Raw genomic sequence first — 25,144 nt, forward strand, 5'->3', positions numbered from 1 at the left:
CCCAGGCCGGGGCTGCAGGGCTGCGGGAGACCCACAGGTGGCGATGTGGTTAAAGCACACCTGGGCTGCCACTGCCGGGCTGTCAGCGGGCGGCGGGCAGCATTCCTGCGCCGGGCACTCCGTCCTTGGGAAGTGCTCCGGGGGAGAGTTCCGTGTACTTGTGCGGGGCACCGCGGCTGCGTTAGCCGCCGGCAGGAGTAGGTTTAAAATACTTTGTTTCCTCGGACACCGGCTGGGCGCACGGAGCTCGTAGCTCGGTCACGCTGCAATCACCACACCCTTGGCAGGGCAGCGAGCGTGCCCGCGGGCGCTGGGGCCGCTGTGTCCCGCCCTGCCGTGCCCGCGGCGGGGACAGAGCCGGCCGGGGTGCACGTCGAGCGCTGCTGCCGTCCGGCCTGCGCTGCATTGGCTGCTGCTTACGTCAGCGGTCTGGAATCGAGGAACTCCTGTTACGAGTTCTTCTGTCCTTTAACAGATCCCGGGGATGTGCCACAGCTGGGGCTCCCCGCGTGCGCGGGTGACAGGGGCGCGTGTCCCCCTGTGCGGCACCGCCGGGCGCGGAGCTGCGCCGGGGACAGCACCGCACTTAGGAGCACTTTGTTATTCCGGGCATGAGCTCCAGCCATTCGCGGCTGTGCTTATCCTGTGTGCTGCACTTAGGCCTCACAGGCGTGCAGTTAATACGTAGTGGTTTTTCACAGTTTTAAGTGTCCCCACTGAGCATACTTGTTCTGATTTGCCGTCATCCCCGGGTTTCTCCCTCAGAAACGCAGCTGCCTTCCCTGCTGATGAGCCCTGTTGTCAACTGCGGCTGCTTAACCCACAGACACCTCCACTGGGGCGGCCACCGAGGGCCGTGCCCGCCCGAGTCCCGCAGCGCAGCTGCCGCGGGGAACGTGTGGCAGTGTGCGGCACCACACGGCCCCTCGGCCCGCAGGAGGAGCCGGGCACGGCCTCGCGGCCTCTCCCCGCCCCGGCGCGGGACCCCAGAGCGGGGTGCGGGCACGGGGGCCGGCCGCGGGCAGCGGGGGGCGCCACGAAGGCGGCGAGAAGCGGCTGCCGCGACCGCGCCTCCCCTCGGCCCGGCGGGGCTGCGGCGGCGTGGGAAGCGCCCAGCGGCCGAGAAGGGCTCCGAAGGACGCCGCCGCCCGGGCGGAGCGGGCCTGCCCTCGGGGACAGCCGGGACGACCCCGCGCCGCCAAGTTTCTCAACTGGTGGCCGGGAGCGGGCGGGCGGGGCGGGGCGGGGCGGACGGCGCCCTCACGGCCGCGCACCTCCCCTCAGCGCCCGGGCGGGCGGCGCGGCCAGCGCTGCCCACCTGACTCCCTCCTTCCTCTCCATTCCCCTCCTCCTCCTCCTCGCCCCCTCCCTTCCTCTCTCTCTGTGTCTCTCTTTTTTTTTTTTTTTTTTTTTTTTCCCTCCCCTCTCACTCATTCCTTTGTCTTCCCGGGGATTGGCAGGTTTTATTATTCCGCCTGAACAAGCCGGGGGCGGATTGGCTGCGGCGGGCTGACGGGGGCGCCGAGCCGGAGTGTAGTTGGGATTCTGCTCTGTCAGTAACACATGTGTGAGGGCAGCGGGCACACGCGCACCGTGCGGGCACACACGCACTCGCACGGGCACACACGCACTTGCAGCCTCACGCTCAGGCGGGCACAGGGGCCCCCCGCGCCCCGCCAGCGCCGCCGCCGCAGGATCCCGGCAGCAGCTCCGCGCCCGGCCCCGCTCAAACTCGCCGGCTCCCGCCCGCTCCGCTGAGGCGCTCCGGCGGGCCGCGGCCGGCCGGCTCCGCGCCGCGGGAAGCTCGGGAGCCGCCGCAGCCCGGAGAGGGGGCGGAGGTGGGGGGGCGGGGGGAGAAGCGGCACAAAGTGAAGCCACATTGCCAAACTTGCCCGGCGATTGCAGCAGCGAGCGGCGGCGGCGCCCTGCGTGTGCGGCTCAGCGGCGGGGACCGAGCTCTGCAGCTCCCCTCCCGGGAAGCGGGAGCTGGAGGAAGGACCCGGGCAGACGCCTCTCATAGCAATATCTATATTTTTCCAGCCTGGGCTGCCCCTTGCCGGGCGGGGGGCTCCCTCCAGCGCTCCCGACAGCCGGCGAGAGGGCGAGCGCTGTGCTTGTTTCTTTGCAAGGAGACCTCTTCAGGCACCCCGAGCGGCGCTCCCCGGCCTTTTGCAATATAGAGGGGAAGCAGGTAAGAAGTGCCGGTCGCTCCCCCGTGTTTCGCAGCGTTCGTGTGTGCGGTGCCCGCCCGCCGCCGTCCCGCTGCCCGCCGGGCGGAGGGGCGCGGAGCGGGGCGCCGCGGGCCCCGGGCATTGTCGCGGCCCCCGTACAAAGCCTGGCGGCCGCCGCTAGAACGCCTTTCCTTACCCCACTTCCCAGCTGCCGCCGGGAAAGGGCTCTGCCTGCCTCGGCTGTGAATGGAGGGGACGGGGGGGAGGCTGGGGCACCCTCTTCCCCCGTAGTAAACACTGTTCTGAAACAGTGGCAGAAAAGATCAAAGTGAGCTCTCTATTTCTCTCCTCTCCGGTTCCCTTCCTGCCCCCCACACGGTCTTTTGTTTCAATCCAGGAGAAATTCGGTGAATCACCTAATTAAAACCAAGACATGAATTAAGCATCCATTTTTGTACTACAAATTTCTAGCTCTCCGCTTGTCCCTCCCTTGGTCTCCATTAAAAAAGCACCAGAGACGCTGTTAAAAGGGGGGGTATTTTGCCTCTAGGTTCTAGCTCTGCTTTCTATTTCACTGACTCCTATCCCAGGACCTAAATTGCTTGGCTCTGTAATTACTAGAGTAAGCCTATTTAAGTTAAAAGCTTCCCCCCCCGACTCTAAATGAAACTTGATGAGGGCCCGTCCTTAGTTATCAAGGGAGTCACTTTCTGGTCAGTCCTCTTGATTCATCTTTTTAGATTTAATCAGCATTAAGGTATTGCTTGTCCTTAAGAGCTTTAGCTTAATGGGGTTACTGGATGGTTTTCTCAGTGTAACGTTTCCCATTTTATATTTATACATATTTGTCTTCGACAAAGACAGGTTAAGGTGGTGGCATGGAGCCTTTATCTTTCTTTTAAGAAATCCAAAGTGATTTAAAGCGTAGGAAAACGGTTTAAAGACTCGGAGCAGGAAATGCAGATTCATTAGGCTGTAGCTGGAAACTGTAACAAAAGGCAATTCCTTGAACAAATGCATCAGAAATCAATTTACATAAAGGTATACGATGCGTTCGGATAAATGCAATGCTAATGGCTTTTAGAGTGGTTTTCTTTCCAAAGTCTCGGGGTTTTTGTTACAGCTTAATTGGTGCAGTTCTCCTGGTTTATTGTGCGGTCACTGGACATACCTCCAGGTACTCTTTCTGAGGAAATGTGTGTTTAAATCGGCCTGAGTTCTCCTCCTGCAGCCGAGTTGGGCCAGTGGCAGGAAAAGTTCGTCCTCGCTGCTCTGGACGTATCAGTCTGAAGGTCCTTAGCAGATAGCCAGATGCCTCGGCATGAGCACATACGGCTTACAAAGGACAAAGACAAAACATGCTGCTTAATTGGCAGTAAATAACTTGATCTTTTTATAGTATAAGTGACTAGAGGAACACCGGGAGTTTATTGGACTCTGGATTGAAGGCAACAAATTAATCGGTTTAGAGTAAGCTTTATGAATTGATTCCTATATTATCTCTCGGTTGTCCTGCTTGCATAAAGCATTTATTAGAAAGTGAAAAATACCCTGAGTAGCAGTTTCGGGGGCGGCCAGAGTAACCGCGGCGGGAGCGGTGCACTTCATTACTCTGCTGCTTTCTTAGGGTCGGTAAACTTTTTTTCTTTTTTTTTTTTTTTTTTTTTTTTTTGAGTAAAAAAGCTTTAGCATTTAAACTGCTGATCAAGGGCAGATTAGCGAGACAAAAGTTGAGTATGTTTGTGTAGGAAGTTAACAGGCGTCCTGAAGTTCAATGATCTATTATTCGGGCCAGTGTCCTCAATCTGGAGTGTGTTCTCTGGGAGGTTTTAGTTCTCAAAAATAAAACTACAAAAAAATAAAATCCCAAGGCCTCGAGGGCCAGTCCAGAGCCCCTCGTTACCGCCCCGAGCCTGCGGAGCCTCTCCTAGACTGAAAAACCAGTTTCACAACTTTTTTTTTTTTTCCCTCCACTCTTCACACAGTTTTTTTTTTCATAAGCAAAACAAACCCCGGGACTGTTCCTGACTTGCGAGCTGCAGCTGCACAAGCCCGGAGCGGGGGGGCGGAGGGCTCGCTCTGCCCCCCGCGCCCGGCGCTCCCCGCCAGCTGCGCGGCCGCGCCCCTGCCCCGCGGCCGGCCGCGCTGTCCCCGCAGGGCCCGGGAGCGGCGCTGGCCCGCGCTGCCGCCCCGGCCCGTCCTGTCCCGCCGCTGACCCGCCTCCGCCCCTCTCTCCGCGCAGGCCATGGTGAACCCCGGCGGCAGCGCGCAGCCGCCCCCGGTCACGGCGGGCTCCCTCTCCTGGAAGAGGTGCGCCGGCTGCGGGGGGAAGATCGCCGACCGCTTTCTGCTCTACGCCATGGACAGCTACTGGCACAGCCGCTGCCTCAAGTGCTCCTGCTGCCAGGCCCAGCTGGGGGACATCGGCACCTCCTGCTACACCAAGAGCGGGATGATTCTCTGCAGAAACGACTACATCAGGTGAGGCGACGGCCAGGCTGGTGAGGACCGCATTCCCCCTTTCTCTCTGCGTTTTTCTCCATTTTTCTCTTTCCCCCCCCACTGTATTTCTCGTGGTGGGTGTCAGCAGGGCAGACGGGTGGGCTGGCTCAGGACGGCTCCTTTAGGAGTGGAGAGACGTGCGGGTGCGGGTGTTAGCGCCTAGCCCAGGGCGCAGTTGCAACTGCCAAGTGGAGAGAAGAGTTGGGGGGGCCGAACGACGACTGTAACTTTAAAGTGGTTTGTCAGCACAAAACAAGTCCTAACTAAAAATAAACAGCAATCAGAGAGGCTAAATTAATCTGCTTTGTTGTAGTGTTGAAGGAGAAGTGTGCATATCTGAACAGTAAATGTTAAAATCGTAGGGCTTAAATAAGGCTGTGGCAGAGGTGCTAAATAATGAAATGCCTGCCTTTAGTATCTGATTAATTATGATATTTACATAAGCACCTTTAAACTCCTTTGAGTGGAAACAGAATGACTCATTCTCTGTTCTCCTTGTGAAAGAGCTGATTAACCATCAGTTGGAGGGCTACGGATTCTACTTATAGCAAAAAACAGTGGTACGATGTTTGTTTTAGCATTGTTACGGAGAAGCTTTGAACCGACATTTCTCTTAACTTCCAGTATAGACAATGCAGCAGATAGCAGAGGAGGTATATGCTCTTGCCCTTTATTTCTTATCTCTTCCTCTTTTGAAGCTGTTTGCTTTAAATGCCACAGATTTGGGTAGGGGGAACTAAGCCTCACTAATCTCACATCTGTTGGGGTACAGTAAGATTATGCAGAGTATCCCTTCCAACAAGTTTCCAATATAATTAATAGAAAGAATTTGTGAGGTCAGGTGCCTGTATGATCTTTTCAGGTGAACTCAAGCTACTTAAACTCATTAATTTAAAAGGAGGCATTTTGAAGGATTACACATTTAATTTGAGTAAATGGTTTGATAGACTGATGCACATGAATGCTTCAAGGTGTTCTGTTTCAATATTCGGTAATTAAAAAAACAACAAAAAAGCCCCATACCTTCCCAGCATCACAGAAATGCTTAGTTAAAGCAAATTGTGTTCTGTTCAAATGCTTCTGGCTTCTCATTTATAGTAAATGTCAAGAGTTAACCCAGGACTTCACTTCTCTCTGATGGCCACGAAGTTCCACTTTTTTTCCCTTTCGGCAAAAAAAAAAAACCCTCTACCAAAAGCGACCATCAAATGTTACAAGTTTGCTTATGTTGTAAAACTTATATTTGAGAAGATGCAAATTGTAGTGAATATGTGCACAGAGACCTCCTTAGTTAAGAGGATGGAGTTAAGATTTGGTAACTCCGATAGTGCAGCCTCTGACCGGGTACGTGGCCGTGGCTTGGCAGAGTTAAGTACGTAAAACATGTCCCGTGGTTTGTCTGAGGAGTTGAAGCCTTAGCTTTGCTAGTTTTGGGGGTATTTCTAGAGAGAAGTGCTAACAAATCAGCACATGGGGGGGGGTTAGTGGTGCTTTTTGGTCATCATCCTAAGCAACAAGCCTAAGCCTGGCAGAATAGTGATTAAATAGAGCAGAACGGTGTTAGGGAAAGAGTCTCGTTTGAAGTGGAAAAATTGACACTGCTGTTAAGATGCTCTGAATAGTACAGATTCATCACTCGACCAACACCATCAAACAAACCCTCATGTCTGATTGCTACTAATTAAAAAGAGAAGATGCGTCCACTGTGTCCCAGAGGCAAGTTCAGGCAAGCTTATCGCTGTTCTCTGGTTTTGTGTTGCCAAAAATTAATACTCGTTTATTTTAATGTAGGCGATTATGAATAGGATGCTTTATCAGATGAGGGGTTTGAATTGATCTCCTTGTCCTATCGCCTGACTTCTCTTTAGATCTGTGTAATTTGACTTTCAAAAATAACTCTGACAGATGCTTGCTGAAACTTGAGCTGGACACTGTACACTCAAGGTGAGGTAGGATGGCCTGGCGCTGCCAGGGCTAAGTTAACTTGGAGCTTTCCTGCTGGAAGTGGACTTTGCAGGCTTCCTCGTGGGTCATGCTGGCATGACCATGCTCACCCTTTTCTTGTTCGAAATGGCCACATTTGGTTGTGGTGGCAATGCCAGTCTGACAGGGAGTCTCTCTGGTTCCCCTCTGCCATCCTTCCCCACTCTTAGTTTTCTGGCGGGCTTTTGTGGTGGCACATTCTCTTCCCCAGACAAGAGCCACGCGCACAGCTCTCCGCTGGAGACGCAGGGCACGCTGGACACGACTGACAAAATGGGAAAGAGAATTGATCGGCCCGGCAGGCGCCAGGTGAAAGGGACTTGACTCCTTCGGGCCAGGACCACAGGGCCATTTATTAATGAGCTTTTTAGCTGTCTGAAGCTGTATGTGGGTTTTTTTTTTGTTGTTTAAACAGCGCAACACTCGCCTTTCCCTCCCTCTCCCCCCCAAAACCCGAAAACAAATTGGCCGTAGAGCTACAGCTGCAGCTTTCATTGAAGGCCAAGGTTCCTGGGAAAAGAGAGGGAGGTGAAAACCCCGGTCCGTTCCCCTCCCTCCCCACGGCGAGCAGTGCGCTCAGGGAGGGGAGTGGAGCGCAGCCCTCCCAACCTTAAGATGCCAGATAAAGCAGCAGCGTGGCAGCGAATCCGCACAATTAAAAGCTTTAATTAGTGTCTCCTCCATTTTCTCTTAGTTCTGATAGGTTTTATCTAATGAGATCTGGTCGCTGGCTTAGATCTGCTCGGAATGACGTGTCCGAAATGAATGAGAGCCGCGTCGCAAACAAAACATTTAATTAACAAAATTGGCCTCTAAGAGAGAGCAGGGAGTGGTGGGGAGAGGGGAGAGGGGGAGGCTGCCCGGGCGCCTCTTAAAGGGGCAGCGCCCGGCGCCCCTCCCCGGGCTGGGCGCTCCGCACAGGCGGCAAGGGGCGCAGCCCGGGGCGGGGGGTGGCCGGAGCCGAACCGCAGTGAGGCCGCGCCGGGGAGGGGGCCGCCGGGCAGCCAGTTCATTTCCCTGGTAATCAGCGGCAAGCTGCTATATTCAGGGAATGCTGTCCCTTTAATTGAACAGGCTAGGTAATTAAATGGCACTTTTCCAATAGGACGTGCTAGGTAAATCTAATAGTTGGTTATTTAATATCACTTTGAAGTCTGCCCACTCAAGCACAATGACAGCACAGGAGCATGTGAACTATTAGCTAGGAAAAAAAAAAAAAAACAGGATCTCAAAAATTAATTAAATCGCATGCAATTTAGGGGGAACGTTTATCTTGATTTGTCATAACAGAATTAATTCAAGGCCTCCAATTCACTTGGGGGCAGATCTGTTACTCTGAATTAACCAAGCGTAATTTGGCTGGTTTTTTTTTTTTCTCTTTTTTTTTCTTCCTCTTCTCTAATGCAGCACTTGCCATTATGCACAGCCCCCCTTTTAAGTATCAATAGCTTCTGGTGCTTTTAAGGTGCTTGGTCTCTAGTTATTCTGAAGTACCTTTAATGGACTTGGCTTCAGGCGTAATTTCTGTGTTGCCTTTCTTTGTTACATTTGATATAGCTGGTGCAGAATTTAGATTAAATGTGGGGAATGTACAAAAACACTGATTCCTTCTGGATCAGTAGGTCTGGATGTGCATTTCTCTTTGCCAGGGCTTGGATATACGTATGTGGACGCAAATGTGTACCATATCATGCAAGAATCAGAGTGCTTAAATCTGTCTCCATGATTTTGGAAAGCAGTGGACCCTTATTTTGTTAGTACAAGATGCTGGAGACGTGTTTCTGCTGATGCTGAATTTTGAGCAGCAAGATGGGAAACTGGGTTGAGAAGATTTCTTGCTGCTTTCATTCCCACTCTCCTACAGAAAGTTCTGAAAAAAAACCCCACCCAAAAAAACCCCACCAACAGAAAAATCTAGGAATGTTTGGGGGTGTGGGGAATGCTGTGTTGGAACCACACAGTAGTTAATTTAAGGTGGCTCGGTAAAATGCTGCTAAGTGTAGAAGAGCTGCCTTGTCCGTACAGGGAACCTCTTGATGTTTGTGATTGATTGCATTGCCCAAATGTTGAAATATTAATGACCTTCTTGGACTGAGGACCCAAAGAGGAAACTGAAACCAATTCTGTCATCACAATTAAAGAGTCCCCTGGCTTTAATTAGCCTGACCTGGGGTATCTCTACCCATTGCTGCAGTTAAAGAGAAAAGAGCCCATTAAAGTCCAGTCTGAGACCGATAGCTACTTAATTGAGCACCTAAAGCCTCAAGCCTTTTAAATCAAATACTGTCCTGGACAGTCCCCCTGGTTAGATAATTAGCTCTCCAGCTTCCCAGAAACCATGCAAAACAACTTTTTCAGTAAAGAATAGTTAATGTGGAAGACTTCCTTTACTGGTAAGGAGAAAAAACAGTTTTTTAAAAGATAAAACCTTTTTCCTGTTAATGGTATTAAAGAACAAAACCATTCATAACAGTAGAGGAGGAAAAATAAGTTTAACTTTCTTGGTAAATGAAAATAAGCATTGGAAAGGTATTCTGAGTTTGTGAGTAATTTTTAGGAATTTCAGCAGAAGATTCAGCTGAAGTGGCTTCCCAAAGTAGAATTGTTCTGGAAACATGCCTGGGGAAAACTTAGGATATGTGGAAAGCCTCTGGATTAGTTTGACTCCGTTTATTAGAATTCACAGACATTCAAGGTGTAGAACCACTCTAGTTCAGAGAGAATAGTATAACAAATGAATGCTTAATGAAGACAAGTAGTGCAATGAGATCAGCATTCTGAAAGCTGTGTTTTCAGTTGGGTGGTGCAATTGTACAGGGGGAAGAGGGGATTGTGAGAGTCGGCTCACCATGTTCAGATTCTCCTGGACAATGACACTGTCTGCCCATCTTCAACCTTCTACCCAGCAATGCCCTTGCTGCCACCCCCTCACCCTTGATTTTTGGATCTTTGCTCTAGAAATGTAGCAGTGCCTTTCTGCCTCCTCTCACAGCCCTTCCCATGCACCTCCTCTAGTGCTAACTTCGTTACTAGTAACAATGACAGAAGAAAAATGCATATCGCAAAGCATTGGAAGTAACCTCGGTATATCATGCAGCTCCTCAGAACTGGTGCTGGTTTGGACAATGCCCTAGTAATGGACCTTTAGTTTCCAGACAGTTTAGTCCCTTTGGCGGGAGGTCCTGACAATGTATTAGTTCAGCTTTCCCTTTGTAACCGCTGTGATTCTGCAAGAACGTGTCAATGTGTCGTGGATCTCAGACTAATTAGTTTTGAAATGGAGTTTTGATTGAACTCTTCAAATCGATGCTGCTGCAAAATTTGTTTCTCAGCTTCCTATTAAAAGCCATCTTAAGGGGCAGTTTTACTACTCTCTCTGTCGTTCAGTCGATACATTTAATAACAACTTACAGGCTATTTTCAATAAAGTGGCGACAGCAAATTAGTAGTTTGAACATGACAAGCCTCCTCTGCAAGCTCAGATTCTGAAAATTCAAAGCAATTATTTTTATACAGAGGCACACTGCAATCATTCAGATTACGGGTATTCTGTTGTAATGCGTGTCCTAAGTTGACACAAACAGAATTTTATGACTTTATTTGGACAGGAAGGAGATGCAAATATTAATATTTATTATGACACCAATACGCTAATTTGTAAATCCTATTACTATGTTTTACATCGTGCAGAAAAGTGGGTCTGTGACCCTGCCAGCTAGTTCAGTTTCCACTTTTACTGCAAAAGGAATTGTGGTGGTCTTTATAAATATTTGTGTCTATTAGAGACTTGTGCAAAAGCAAATAAAGGTTTTTCTAATTCTAGCTAACGCAGCCTGTAAAAGTAGAACTCAATAATCATTATTGTATTATACTTTGAATCGATGCGTTGTGCCTTTAAATGGATTTGAAGAATTATGTATATATTTTTCTTCGCCACTCTTCTGCCTATTCCCCCCTCCCCCCACTGCGTGTGCCCCCCCCCAATGGCAGATGTTGTGGTCTCATTTGATTGCATAGGAAAACTGCAGTGATACAGCAAACACCCAGAGAGATATGATGACAAATGGGTCCAGATCCCGGTAAATTACTTTCTGCTCAAATCGAAATTTCATTCAGTTTGTTGCTAGCAGAGATGAAGTAATCTAAATTGTGGACTCAGGAGCAGATAGAGGGAAGTTGGAGCAAGCATTTCATTATCAAGAGAGAGAGAAGGTTAGGATGAAAGAGATGAGCAGAGGCAAATCTAAAGTGTTGACACCATGATTGAAAAGGTTAACCCATACACATTATATATCAACCTGGATAGCAGAGAGTTTCTAATGGAAACTCTGCACTGATGGAGGTTTACTGGAGTTTCAATACACTGAGCATGATGTCTTCTTAGATATACAATCAAATCCTCTTAACCCTTTTGATGACTCATATCTCAAGATATGATTAAAGTACAAAAGAGTTCTTCATATAATTTCAAGGACACAATGCATTTAAACTCCAGTCATGAATTGTATCTTTTTTTTTATGATGAACCCAGTAATCTGATAAAATGTGTGTAGTACAGAATTGTTTGTGTTTCTAGAGGTGTAAGTCAATATTTCTGATTAAATCCTGTGTAACCACATCCAAGGTAAGGTGAAGCTACCAGTTGTTACACAAAAAATATACTTTTTCATATTATGAAACATAAGCAAGTTGGAAGACGGGGGTCAGAAGTCTAAAATAGTTGTGTAATAAACCATGGCAGTGATGTGCAAAAATGCCTAGAGCCTTCTGTGTATTAAATTATTCATGATCATCACCTCTGTTTCAGGTTATTTGGAAATAGTGGTGCTTGCAGTGCCTGTGGACAGTCCATTCCTGCTAGTGAGCTGGTCATGAGGGCACAGGGCAATGTCTATCATCTTAAGGTGAGGGGTTTTTTCTGAGTACTTTTCGTTTTTAGTAGCTGATTAGTACTGCCATGCCTCTTTAGTGTAAAACCCGCATCTGCGCATGAATGAAATGCAAAATAATAACTAGAAGAATGAAGAATGAGTATCTATTATAAAGCTTTCCTTAGTGTGTAGCTTTGTTCCCTCTTAATCGGTAAAACTCTACTTGAGTTATGTACTGCATAGTCCCAACAGGTAAGACTAATGCCATATTTGGAGATACTAGAAACCAAGCAGCTCCATATCTCAACTGCACTTGCAGTCTCTGAAGTGTAATTTTCAAACCTGCAGCATACTTAATTTGTGCTGTAGTTTCACTTGCTGTCTCTTTCCTTTTCCAGTGTTTTACATGCTCTACCTGCCGGAATCGCCTGGTCCCCGGAGATCGGTTTCACTACATCAATGGCAGTTTATTTTGTGAACATGATAGACCTACAGCTCTCATCAATGGCCATTTGAATTCACTTCAGAGTAATCCACTACTGCCAGACCAGAAGGTGAATACTCCACAATTACTAATAAGCTTTCTTAGAGCTAAATGAAGATCAATTTCTTTTCATTCTAATAGTGGACATTCCCTATCCCTGCAAAGAGATCTTTAAGTAGCTGAACTTACCTTAAGTTGTTTAGGCACAGGGTGTGGGGAGAAAATAGGAATCTTTTAAATATGACATACAGGGTGAGTCAGTTTATTTTGGTTTGGGCACGTGCATCTGTACAGGTGTTGAACTCCTTATGTACAAAGCAAAATGGAGAGCGTACATTAATATAAACTTTCAAGAAAGAAAAGTATTTTATTTTATAATCTTGAAATTAAGGGCTACAAGAGAGCAGGTTTCTGGGGGAGGAAAATTAGATCCTTTAATATGGAAATAAATGTCTTGTGAAGAGAAGGTTCCTGGACTAAACTAATGTATTTAATTTTAATATTAAGATCTTAGTTGAGGAAGCATGCTGGGATACTCTTTCAGAAGTATTTTCTTGTCTGTTTTGCATGTCATAACTCAGATTTTAAAACCAAAGTGCTATTTTCTTATCGTTCTCTAACACTAATAGCTCAACTAGAAATTGTATATCTCTGTGGTTGGTAGTTTTGGTTTCTAGCTAAATGAGTAAATAATGACTGTACAAATCATATAGTGAAAAAGAAGAAGGAAAAAAATTCTGATCAACAGTTGTCTTGTAACTCTGAAACTAGATAGTTTTAGATGTATTTTAATCTCCTTAATCAGTCCTAAAGCTATGCAAGTGAGTGCATTTTGATAACTGCTGTGCCTAATTTGTAACAATTACTGTCAACCTTGAGTTAAGAGACTGTTCATTCCACCCTGGTCCAGAAAAGAGTGGATGTATGACTCTTGCACATAATTTTATTCACATCATATTTCATACTGATTATGTATTGATGACATTGATTCATTTACTCTTTACAGCGCCACTTGCATGGATATTAAATCTTATTGACCACAGATGAATTTTAATTTCAGATTGGTGATAGATTTTTCCATCAGCTCTGATAGTATATTTGACTTTTTCATCATTAACCCAGGCAATCACACAGCACTGAGTTATTGCAATGAAACAAAAAGTGCACACTTCAGTTGGTAATTCTTTATAGATTTACAATAGGAACTTCATTAATGTCTGTAAGGATCACAAAAAATAACATTTATCTGCAAGCAGGAATTCGGAAGATTAAAAAAAATCTGGGACAAATGCTAGGCTGATCTATTCTGCAGTGTACAGTATATTTTGTAGTGCTTTTAGTCAGTGGAGAAATATGTCCGAGAAAACAGAAACTGTTCTTTAATTTACATTATTTTTTTTGTTGTGTTGCTACATTTCAATATCTGTGTTTGCTTTTTTTTGTGCATAAATTTACTGATTAATTTTAAGTATTCTTTCAAGTCTTATACAGTGAATGTAATTACATCAAAATAAAACATGGACCTTTTTTATTTACTTAATTTGTCAATCGAGGTGATGAGAGAATTGAGTACAAAAATGCTACATAGTTAGGCAGAACAAAGATAATTAAGATTGGAGGAGAATGCGCAGCCTCTTCTCAAGGAAGTACAAATACAGTTAAAGATTCATAGATTTATACTGTTGAGAATTTTAATGAAACAAATCTGTAATATAGACTAGCTAGCAGTGATTCTGTTAAATGAATATTTATAGGTATCCCATTTCAAAATATAGGTAAAACCATTCATCTTTATACACTGCAGTAAAAGGTTTACCATTCTGAGAGTGGTTTATCCACTTGTCTTCTATGAATGTAAAGTTTAATGTAACTTCAAATAGGTGTCTAAATTGTCATTTAGTTTTATCAGTTTCTTTCTCTGCCTTAGCAAAACATAAAAATGATTTAGTTGCAATAAAAGCAGTAGACATGATGAGGAACATAGAACATGGAAAAGAGAAGTAAAACTGGACTGGGCTTGCAGAGCTTGTGACTGTAGGCACCTGGTGGAGGCTAAAGGCAAGAAGAATCGTGAGAGCAGTTTTTGTAAGCCCCTGTCACTGACTGTTACCGGCATTGCTGCGGTCAGAGCAGAGGCAGAGCAGCAGGTATGAGGGAGAAGATGGAGGGGAAATATAATGTGAGGGCTTTTTTTTCTTAATAATACAATCTCTCTAGAAATTGCTCTAACTTCTACTGGTTTTCCAAGGGAATTGCAGAGCACTGAAACTCCAGAAAACAAACATACTTAAAGAGATAAATTGATAATTCATGTATTTGTCAGGTTTCTGGAACTCTAGAAGCTACAGTGGCAGTTTCTAAGAGAGTTGTGTTTTATATTTTACTTATTTAACAGTCTAAAGATTTTAACATCAGAGATGTTTTCCAGAAAGCTGTGTGTTGTAGGGCCACTGATTAAAAATATTCTTCCACTGTAACAGAATTGGCTGTAACGGATACTTATTATTAAACATTAAAGATCAATCAGTTTCCAGATTATTCTACCACCAGAGATTATAGATACAGCAGAATATCCACAGTTTGTTGTTTTTTTATTTAACTAACAAGATTGAGACACTCCCAGTATTAAAACACATTTTTGTTGTGCATATGTAGGTGACAGTTATGAACTTGCCGTTGTCTTACTATAGTTTACAGGTGACTGGTGCAGGCAGGAAGGGTTGCATGCCCTAATTTGGTTTAAAAACTTGCTTTTTCTTTTTAAGGAGGCAGACGCAGGGATGTTTGCCATTGCCGCCTTTTGCCTCCCTGAGGCAATTCACACATGTAAATTATAACTTCTCATCACTTGCCATGTAGTTTAAAAAATCCCGTTTTCTCTAATTTCGGTACTGCTTGCCTGCAGAGTGCAAACGTAGTCTGTGATGTCCTGTGTGCTGTTTCATCTGAAGGGCTGTATTGTCAAGAATTCTCTATGCTTTTTTTGGTACTGGTAGTATTCCTGTAGTATTTCTTGTTTGCAACAGTATTACCACCTACTAAAAGTGTGAATTTTCCACCAGTTGGCAATGTTTGTAACAAATGCTTGTCTTCAGCCTCTATACTTTTAAATAAAGTATGAGTTACATTACGTCTCTTAGAGAAGATCTTAAAAACCTTCTAGTTTACATATCACTCAACAATTCCCTTGTAGTTACATAATTGGTGTTGTCTGTGTCCATAGTAGAAGATATTTGATGCTCATTTATTAAATATGCTTGCTGGCTGCTCCCTAATCTTTGTTCTGGACAGACAAATTACCTTTCTCACACTGAGCTTTGGCTCTGGGGAATTAAACCTCCAAGCCTCTACTACTTTAATTAGCTTGAAAGTGGGGGGTTGCAGTTACTAATAGACCTCAGGCTTTTAGTAACTTAGAGAAAGGGTGAAAAAAGAACTTCCTGGGAAGCGCAAAATGTCATTTAAAAGCCATAAAAATCTAATATATATTATTTCATATTGGTAATTGCAAACAGATTGTATTTGAAGACTATGGATGATCATTTCTATTTTATCCATGAAAGTTTAGATTTTTATTGAGTTAGACACTTTTAATTATCACAATTCATTAACACCAGTATGAAAGCACATGTTTGACTTTGTATATTAAAATGTTTATGTAACATTAACTAACGTACCAGATGAGGAATTTAAATGGGAGGGGGGAATCCTGAAATATCTATATTTAGCTCTTGTGCAATGCAGCATATTAACCAAAGTTGCCTTGGGAGGATATTGGCTGTACTTCATATTTGCTTTACACACTATTTCTTCCAATTACAAGATCATATAACTTGCTTCTTCAAAAGCATGGCATAATGGTCCTTCCCTTTTAAATGGGGCCCAGAGAAACCACCTTATCCACTGTATGATTTGTTACCAGAAAGTACACTTATTTCTTGTTGTAGTCCCTTTTTTTCATGTCTGCTTTCTTTAGTAGTGAAGCTGTGAAAAATGTTTGCTTTTTGCTCTTTAAAGTCAAAATGTTAGCAGTATGAATGGACAGTGTAGAAAGCCTTAATCAAGTCACAGTTGGAAAGTAGTCTAATAAGAAAGAGATTAGTGAATAGGGAAAAGACAAAAGCAGTCATGTTGTAGTTTCCTATCTCAAATTTAGCTAAGATACCCATTTTTATTTCTTACAGGTCTGCTAAAAGGTCAGAGTAATGCAGAATGCGTGCCTTCATCTCAAATTTTGTTCATCACAGATGGATCCCATGTCTCCAAGTAGACAAGTCACCTTTGTAGCTAGCATCAATGCCAGCTCCATACCATTGCACCTTCTTTATTCTTGATTGCCCTTCCCACATTTATTGGTGTATTAAAATGACTGAATATGAACATTAAGGACTCCATGAACCTGGGCTAATGGGAGACTGTAGAGAAAATGAAAAAAGATCCACCGGAGGACATCTTGGGGGGGGCGGGTGGGGAAGATGACTAATGAAGCTAATTAAAAGAAGCATTGAAATCTGCTTTCTACCCTCATTAACAATTAGCAGGGCACTGGCCAGTTTGTACCCTGTGTTTTACCTTAACAACATTCTATTTGCTCTTTGTATATTTAAGTGTTGTAAGGAAATGTGTTTCAATCAAACTGAACATGAGATAAAGATGTGGCTTTTGTGATATTCTATCACAAACACTTTTATTGTATCTCTGTAAAATACAATGTATGTATGCATGTAAGTGTTTTTGTCCTAATGTTGCTACTTCCCATGGCAAAAAAAAAGAAAAAAAGAAAAAAAAGTCGGGCTCATAGCAGCTACTGTGTAGAAATTTTCACCTACTTCTAATTTGCTGAATGAAGAAAAATCTTTTATTTGTGATATTTTCAGAGACATTTGCTCTAGTATGGTGTATTTAAATAATAAAAAGTAAAACAAAACTGAATTGAGTATGGGTTTTAGAAGCTTTGCTTTTTTTTTTTTTTTAATTACATTCAAAATATTCTGCAACTCGATCTTACATAGTCGTTACCTTAATTGTCAGTTACCTTTAAAGTAGGTTTTTGGTTTGGACTTTTCTTTTGTCTTATGCCAGTAAAGAATCTGCTAAACTACTTGATGGTGTTATTTTTGGCAAGGATACCAAGCGCTACTTCAAAATGATCTTTTTTTCATGGAGATTCTTAAGTCAGGTAACAGCAAGTATAATATAATTCACATTGCAGTGAATTACAGCACACACAGAGGTAGTGGTCTCTTTCTTTCCAGTTCCCTCTGTGTTAAGGGTATGCATGTGTCTCTGAGCATGCAAGCATAAGAGGGTATGAATATACCATCAGAGGTCAAAAAAATAAAAGCCAACGAAAGGTCTGTACCTCATGCTGAGCACTAGAATTGAGTATTCATGAAAAGGAATACAATAGCTATTCTGATCTGAACAACATAAGTTCTGTTTGCTGGGGTAAGAGACTTTAACTTTTCAATACTGATAATCTTAAGGAAAGAAAAACCTGCTCCCTGGGCTATTTCCGAGAACTGGCTGATCTCAAAATATGATCTGTTCTCTGAAAGCAAGAAAACAAAAATCACCTCCCCACAAAGCAGCAGAGCCACCTCTAAGCTTAGAAAGGGAACAACTTCATTTTGCATGTTTTTCCCATCAGCTGCTTTGCGGTAGATTGGTGCAGAATAATTTTGAGGAAAAAGAAAATCCAACTTTCCATGTTTTTAGTAATAATACTAACATGGGTCTGTGGCTGTGCACTGTATGCCTTCACTCAGGAACCTGCAAGCAACAAATAGCCTTTGCTGCAATTAAAAGCAAATCAATATGAAGAAATACTATACTAGGAAACTAATACATTTGTAACACATCATCATTTTGCTTAATTCTGGTTTTTTAAAGGTGTTCACTGCTCGGCACACTTGGTTATGGAGTGAACTTGACTTATTTTTGTTGTGATGCCGATACACAAAAAACTGATCTATAGATTTGTCTGTCTAAACAACCAACAGCAGATATTTTTGTTCCAGATTCTACTTCATGACCTCTAGTAGATTGCAGGGCTGCTGAATTTCTTCTTTTAACACTTCAGTGCTTGATGAAGAAGCACTGTTTCAGAGAAAAGAAAATGTAGCAACATACAGTATCAGTAAAGACAAAAGAGTACTTGCATAACATATAAGGCACAACATCAATGACTGACACTATGTATGACTTTTAATTAAATGCACTTACGGGTATTTTAAATAAGTTTCTAAGCTTTTTGATCTGGCATTAAAGTCTTTAGAGTCCTGCAAATTGTGCTGCTTCAATATCTTTCAAAAGACACTTGAAGTCATATGAAAATAGAATTCAAGTATTAGTGAGACTGTAGACATCTTTTTATATTCTTTCAGTATAAGCACTCAAGGTACAGTGTTTAAATCTAACATGTACAGATTTTTGGTTGTCCAATATAACCTAGAAGTGCTAAGAAGATAGCTAATAACTTCTAGTAAGTAATGTAGTATGGCATTTAGTGATGTAGAGGTTGAAGTTCATTAACAGCTTTAAATAAACTATTATATGACTCATTTGTAAAGCACAGCTACCTATTTAATAGCTTACTTTAAAAGCATTTCTTAAGTTGCAGACCTATAAGATTACAAATGTCACTCATGTTAGCATAATCCACATGCAAGTGATGAAGCCTTTGCTTTGATGTGCTAAATTGCAGGAGGACTAATGGATCTATGAATATACAATAGAACATATTTAAGTAGTATTCTTGCTTTAGGTAAAACACTTCCTTGAAACCAGAGGCATTTCACACAATGAAACAGGCTGTAATGGGGACAGTAGGTGTGGATAGAAGGCTACTGGAAACTCATAGATTTGTCCTTACGTGAAAAATCACTTTTGTTTTTAGGAGATCTGTAAAGAAAAAGATGTACTTGTTCACCTTTTATCACATGTATTTGCTGCACTGAGGCTGAAATACACCCTCTGCATTTAGTGCTGCTGAAAAGTCAAATAATCATTCAGTAAGAGCTTCCCTTACTTTCAAAAATGAATGCTGTTAAAAAAAGAATCAAAGGAAATATTACTAATCTGAAATCATCCTCATGAACCTAGATAAAATGCTCTGTCTATACTGCATCTAAACATCTCAATCATATAAATTGTCACTCTTATTAATGAAACAATTTTGTAAAAAGATTGCCCTCTAAATGGGTTTAATGTTTTTACCTATCCAGCTGTCTAGTTATGAGATTTACGCATCCTGGCAGGCAGTGGGACATTAAGCCTTTCCAAACCAAATTCTGTTTGCAACAAGATACTGTCTTTTCAGTTCTACATGATTTATCTTTAAATATTTTAACAGGTTATGCAGTATCTTATGAAATATAAAATGAGAATGTCTTACCAAAATGAAGCCTATGAAATTAAGTCACATCTTCAGAATATTAACCACACTGAGTTTGTCTCCCTTTTTCCCTGTTAGTTAACAGTGATAAAATTTGTATCATCTAACATTAGGGTAAATACTTAAAAACCCCAAAACTCACAAACTGGCATAGTATGCCTTGCTGTCAAGGTGGTGGAGTCACTGCCCCGGAGGCATTTAAGGAAAGACTGGACGTGGCACTGAGTGCCATGGTCTGGTTGACAAGGTGTTCAGTTCAACTCGATGATCTCAGAGGTCTTTTACAACCTGATTCTGTGATTTCAAAAGATGATTTCAATTTAAATTTTTTATCAAATTATTTTGCTGGTAGTTGTATGTGAAGTGCAAGGCTTTTTGCAAGTATCTATATTCTAAACGGCTCTATTAAAATAAAAAATAAAATTGAGATTAGGACATTTATGTATATAAGTCTTTTGAAGTATTACATTTAATCAGTGTGAAATTGTGTTCTGGGTTTGATGGCACTGCCTGAGCCTCATGTACAAGCAGTACCAGATAACCCTTGTTGCTGCTTGTTACTGTTACTACAAGGTGTATGCCTATTGTCAGTCCAGCTAAGCCACAGACAAGCTTATTGCAATTAAATAGCAATTTGTTTCTATGAAACTGCAATTAAAGTATTACTGATCAGCCATTTTAGATTGGCAGTGCCGTGACTGCATGTTAAACAGAGGAGCTCTCGATTCCTTTCCTGCAGCCGGAGAGGCGAGTACCAGTGAGGTGTAACATGCTCACCTCTGTCCCTTGTCAAGCTGGAAGTATGAGTGCTTGCTGAAGTGCTCTGATCTCATCACCAACATGCTGAGAGCGATGACAAGTCAGGGCTGATCTCTGTAAGTTGAACTTGCAACTTACAGGACCTGAAGTTATTGCTGTTTCTGTTCCTGTATAAGCAGGGATGTGTACGCTTCCTACGGGGATGTTTTCAGCTCCAGATTGATTCTGTTGAGAATGGACAGCAAGTTGTGGGCCCCAAGCCAATAACGTTCTGCAGGTCCTGACTTGTTAGAGCTGTGTAAACAGGGCTACTATAGCTCCTTAATCATAACTAATAAAAGACCAGAGGAAAGCAATCAATTACCTTATAAGTTTGGTTTGGTTTGTTTGGGTTTTTTTTAATAAAAAGCAGAAGTTTATCTGACACAGTGATTATTTTCACACTCATATGAGGGATGAGAGTTTAAAGCAATCCAATGGGCTTACCTGTGTGCACCTGGGCTTTGCTGGCAACTATTTGCTTGTGATATTCCTGGGAAGCCACAGTGCTCCTGCCCCCAAACCTCGCAGGACTCACCAACTGCTGCCTGGAGTCCCTGGCCAAGCTTGTACCATTCCTGGTTGACTTGAAATCTGAAATGTAAATTTTTGGTGCAAATGAAAGACTTGTTTGCAAGAACTCAAAGAGGAATTAACTTTGTGGTGGTAATTAAATTTTTTAATTATCACCATATTTTAACAAAGTCTGAGACATGTTAACTTTAGTTCCTGCATTTTTGTAGAGTGGAGGCAGTAGACATCCTGGTTCCTCCGCCAGAGGGGATGACATCACACCTGTGGCATGCATGAGATAAGCATTGCTTCATTTAGGCACAGGTTCTTGTCTCTGAGAGATAGTCCTTGTGGGGGTGAAGGCTTGGGTCCTGCAGTGTGACCCATGGGGTAGGTGGTTGCTGCTGGGGAAACTTCAGCAGGTTTGCTGCTCAGGTGGCACATGGATAACAAATGCCACCTGAGCAGCTCTTGGCTCCTGGCAAATGGCAGGTAAAATGCCTGTGCTTAAACCTAAGTGAAAATGGCCCAGCTGACAGTAATTCACTCACCCTGGCAGAGTGGTCTTATGTCTGAGCCCAAGGCCTGAAAAGAGCCCTGTTTACTGGAGACAGACGCCACTGTGTTGAGGAATTTCTTCCTCTGTGGGTATTTTTTAATAAGCTGAGTTCTGTTGTTGTGTTTCTTTTAACAGTAGCGCTAGCATTAAGCTCACAGAAATGTTTTTGGCGTGCAGGAGGCTGCACAGTTCGGGGGGGAGGCAATAGGATGTATGGGGGTAGCTGGCAGTGGCTCACCAGAGGCTTTTTTTACCCCACTCACCTGTAGTTTGTCCACTGAAGGCCCCTGTAGGAGGGCAGTGCTTGAGGAAGGCTCTGCAGGGGCTCAGGCCCCCAATGGACCAGTCCTGAAATGGGGCTGAGCTTTCAAACAGCAGAGCAGGCACCCCAGGAAGGCTGGAAATTTTAATAGGTGCTAACTTTCAACAAATTTAAGCTTAAAGTTCTCTCATATTCACTGCTGTAATAGAGGCATTGTAGACCATTGTGCCATTTTGTTCCCATGTGTAATATCGCTCTTACATATTTGTGATCGTTTTATCTGTTTAAATCAGCTCTCTGCTACATTATTCACCTGAGCTTACAAATGCTGAAGCTTGAAAATTGCTATTTTTTGAGTTATCAAAATGTTTTTAAAATATAATATTTTGCTTTTTAGAATTGCATTTATTCACTGCTGTGTATTTAACGTTAAAAAACCCAAATCCAAACAAAAAACCCTCAACAATTTAGTTAGAACAGTCCTACAAACCGTAGCATTAGGACCAAAACCAGGCTTGAGACATGCCTACCCCAAAATAATTTTTTTTGAGAGAGTATAGTGGAGAAAAATTTGACATTTTGAATATTCTTCCTCATTGGGTGCTGGACCCAGTGAAGCTGCTGGTGAGGAAGGTGCCGTGCTGCTGAGCACAGGGAGATGGGCAGTGGGAAAGGAGCCCCACGGACAGAGCCTGCCCCACTGCCTTTCCCAGCACTGGGGAGGGGTCCCCTCTGGTGCCCACTGTGTCCTTTGCTCCTAGCAATGGCTGCTGGGCAAGCCAAAGCTCTCCCTGTGCAGCCTGATTCCTCTGCAGCTAAACCAGATGATGTTTCTTTCTCACATTGTTGGAATATGCTGTTAATTACATTTTGAAATATCCATATACTTTTCCTCTTAGGGGATCTTACGAGCAAGCTTCTCGCTAACAACTTCTGTGGTTCACCATAACCTCTCAGAATAATCATCGCTTCCATTGAACCTATGCCAGTTGTTTTGTTAAACTAAGTTGAGAGAACAGGGCCTATATTAATTCTCGAAAGGCAAGAGATTGCCCTGTGATTTGGGGAAATCTTGATTGCTTACAATATGAATAAATGAACAAGGCAGATATTAACTTTACACCTGACTTCAATTTCTTTGAGCAATGAAGAAATGTCCAGTAGGAGGGTAAAAATCCAGCTAAAACTCATAAGCCAGCCATTAATAGGCTGACTTTATTGTATTGTAAAATCTTCAGCTGCTTATAGAAAACAAAGGGGCAACGAATGCGGTATTTGTCTTTTATTCTTAGGAAAAAAACACTAAGATCAAACAGCTCCTAAAAGACTGAGCTGATATGCATCCCACTTACATATTTTTGGATATCATCTGATATTCATTCCACTGATGTATCTGATAGGTAATTATATCAGCCATATCGAGATGCTCATACCGAACAGTGGAAGACTTCAGTGTTTTGCCATAAAGCTTATACCCCTTGTTACTGAACTCTCATCAGGCTTGAGAACTGCAACAATCATTTGAAAGCTGTAGTTGGTATTTTTGTGCTTATGCCACATTTAAAAATTATTATTCTTGCTTCATCAGTTAGTCTTTTTAGCTGACTTGAAAAAAAAAAAGCATATTGCAAATGAGCTACTATTCTTATTTGTTGTTTTAAGAAGGGTAAGCACTGAAGTATTCAAATGGAACAGATTATACCTTTAATTACATCCAAACAGGATGCTGAGCTGATTTTTCTATTTTCCGTTTAATTGCTATAGTTCAAAAAGATATTGCAAATTTGTAGATGAATTATTTAAGCATAGCCTTCTGGCCTCTGTGTTTACAGGAGAGACCAAACGGGGGGGGAAGAGAAAACCGAATTTAAAGGGGAAAATTACCACTTCCTTCTATAAGAAAAATCTTGAATAAAACATCTTGGGGGAAGCGTTTTAGCTGGATAGATATTTTATGCTTTGTAGGAGCATCTTGGAACTCCGTGGGATTTGTTTGTATCCCACCAACCACAGTGGATGCCTCTCTCCTGAGGGCCCCCCTGTCTTGTGCCATGGGTACAAAAGTGCTGTTTCTTCTCTAACCTGCTCCTTGGTGACTGTGCTGCTTCACAGATGCGATCCCAACCAGCCACCCTTTTCACGGATGTGCTTGATCTCCATTCTCCTATGTACAAAATGAGAATAATGAAAGCAAGCACAATTCATCACTTCTTAAACTAAATATATTTCCATTTTCTTTGCATGTGCATGGGTATATGTCATTCACCGTATATATTTTGAATATATACAATGACATTACAGCCAGTGATAAATCCTACTCACTTACTATATGTGTTATTTGCTGCAACATTAAACTCAGTAAGAATTTTATGTGTAACTTGTACCAAAACTAAATATATTGTGAAATTGATGCACAGTTATAAACAAGAACATCACTTCCTGCTTCAACACAGTCGAAGGTGGCAGCTTGTGTGGCAATTCTTTTGTAAACAACTGCAGACTTTCCAAAGAATAAGCCAGTTAATTACATTTTTAATGATGTTTTTAGAAAATAATATTCTTGGGGGGCATGGGGGGAACCCAACCTATACCACCAACAAAAAAGGCAAACCTAAAGCTTATACTGTACAAAGAAATGCTGTCAGTGAAAAACTGGATTGTGTTGGATGCAGTTCTTCTGCTCCCCCCATCTTATTTTTTTCTTCTACTGAACTTGTCTGTGCAAAGTACTTTTTTATAGCTCTACTGTGAATTCAAAGAAAGATGACACTGGCACAATCTATTTAAGTTTTTTAGTGGATTATCTTATTTCATTATTTTCAATACTGCTAAGTATGTGCTACCCACTTAGAGAGCTGATGCAGTGCATAGCAAAGCTCAAGATGTCCTCTTAAATACACAAAGCTTATGCAAGGCCGTGACACAAGTAGGTTTTAAACATCAGCAGTGCTGGCAGCTTTGAAGGGCTGATATGGTACTTTGTTGGCAAGTCACAGGTTACAGGGAGAGATTCAGGAGGAAACTGAACTAACCAGAGTAAGAGTAGGACACAACTTTTATTGATGAAGTTCAGGGGAAAGAGTCACCAGGGGCAGCTGTATTAATCCCATAATAACTTGAAATATAATCAGTACATTGCTGCAGGGATGGCTAGGAAGGCAGGGAGGTGGAGGTGTCAGGGTTTAAGTTCACAGGCTTTCCCAGTTCATTAAAAAGTGAATCAATCAGAAAAACAGGCTGGCTTTTCAAAGGGCTGGCAGTTGTGAACGGGCTTCGGACACTGGGAGGAACGCAGATGGTGAGCCCGGCCTCGTGCAGGGGCTGCTGGAGCTCAGCAGCCATTCATTTGAGGAGACGGCTCTGTTTTATGCTGCTCAAGCCAGTAAAATGTGTTATAATGTGCTAGGGGAGATTCTGGCTGGATTCTGAGAACTTAAAAGCTAGGCAGTGTTGGTGCTATGGGCCATATAAAGGTGACGTTGATAGATGTTTACAAAGGGAAAAAAGTTTTGTTTTATAATTTCTAAAGTGGTGGTTTAACCAGCAGGCAAATGGGCAGAAGGAGTCTGCCTACAGGACCCCTCTTTGTAGGCAGCTGGTATAGT

The 25,144-nt window shown here is 43.2% G+C and overlaps 1 protein-coding gene and 1 long non-coding RNA gene across 3 annotated transcripts in view; one reads left to right on the plus strand and one right to left on the minus strand.

Annotated features, from left to right (window-relative positions):
- Positions 1 to 1,260: 1,260 nt before the first annotated feature.
- LMO4 (LIM domain only 4) lies at positions 1,261 to 16,943 on the plus strand. 2 transcript variants are annotated; one of them, XM_085068026.1, is made up of 5 exons: positions 1,283 to 2,191; positions 4,414 to 4,652; positions 11,464 to 11,560; positions 11,926 to 12,081; positions 16,196 to 16,943. In XM_085068026.1, the coding sequence occupies exons 2-5, from the start codon at positions 4,417 to 4,419 to the stop codon at positions 16,202 to 16,204; spliced, it is 498 nt and encodes a 165-aa protein (XP_084924152.1). In that variant the 5' UTR covers positions 1,283 to 2,191; positions 4,414 to 4,416; the 3' UTR covers positions 16,205 to 16,943. The 2 variants fall into 2 exon arrangements, with proteins under 2 accessions (XP_084924151.1, XP_084924152.1); XM_085068025.1 differs by lacking the exon at positions 16,196 to 16,943 and having other exon boundaries at positions 1,261 to 2,191; positions 11,926 to 13,546.
- The window catches only part of LOC146433897 (uncharacterized), a 353,820-nt gene continuing 343,438 nt past the window's right edge, over positions 14,763 to 25,144 (minus strand). The window contains exons 16-18 of the long non-coding RNA XR_014853751.1: positions 23,622 to 23,703; positions 20,653 to 20,799; positions 14,763 to 20,391 (exon numbers count right to left, since the gene is read on the minus strand). This is a non-coding gene — a long non-coding RNA (uncharacterized LOC146433897). The remainder of the gene's footprint in view (positions 20,392 to 20,652; positions 20,800 to 23,621; positions 23,704 to 25,144) is intronic.

The sequence above is a fragment of the Lichenostomus cassidix genome, chromosome 8, assembly GCF_008360975.1.
Source record: "Lichenostomus cassidix isolate B80296 chromosome 8, HeHo_3.0, whole genome shotgun sequence".
Classification (NCBI taxonomy): Eukaryota; Metazoa; Chordata; class Aves; order Passeriformes; family Meliphagidae; genus Lichenostomus; species Lichenostomus cassidix.

Bases quoted from the DNA above. Each gene is read 5' to 3' on its own strand.
- LMO4 (XM_085068025.1), top strand. From the start codon at position 4,417: ATGGTGAACCCCGGCGGCAGCGCGCAGCCGCCCCCGGTCACGGCGGGC. The intron at 4,653-11,463 runs GTGAGGCGACGG...CCTCTGTTTCAG, and splicing joins TGCAGAAACGACTACATCAG to GTTATTTGGAAATAGTGGTG. The intron at 11,561-11,925 runs GTGAGGGGTTTT...TTCCTTTTCCAG, and splicing joins GCAATGTCTATCATCTTAAG to TGTTTTACATGCTCTACCTG.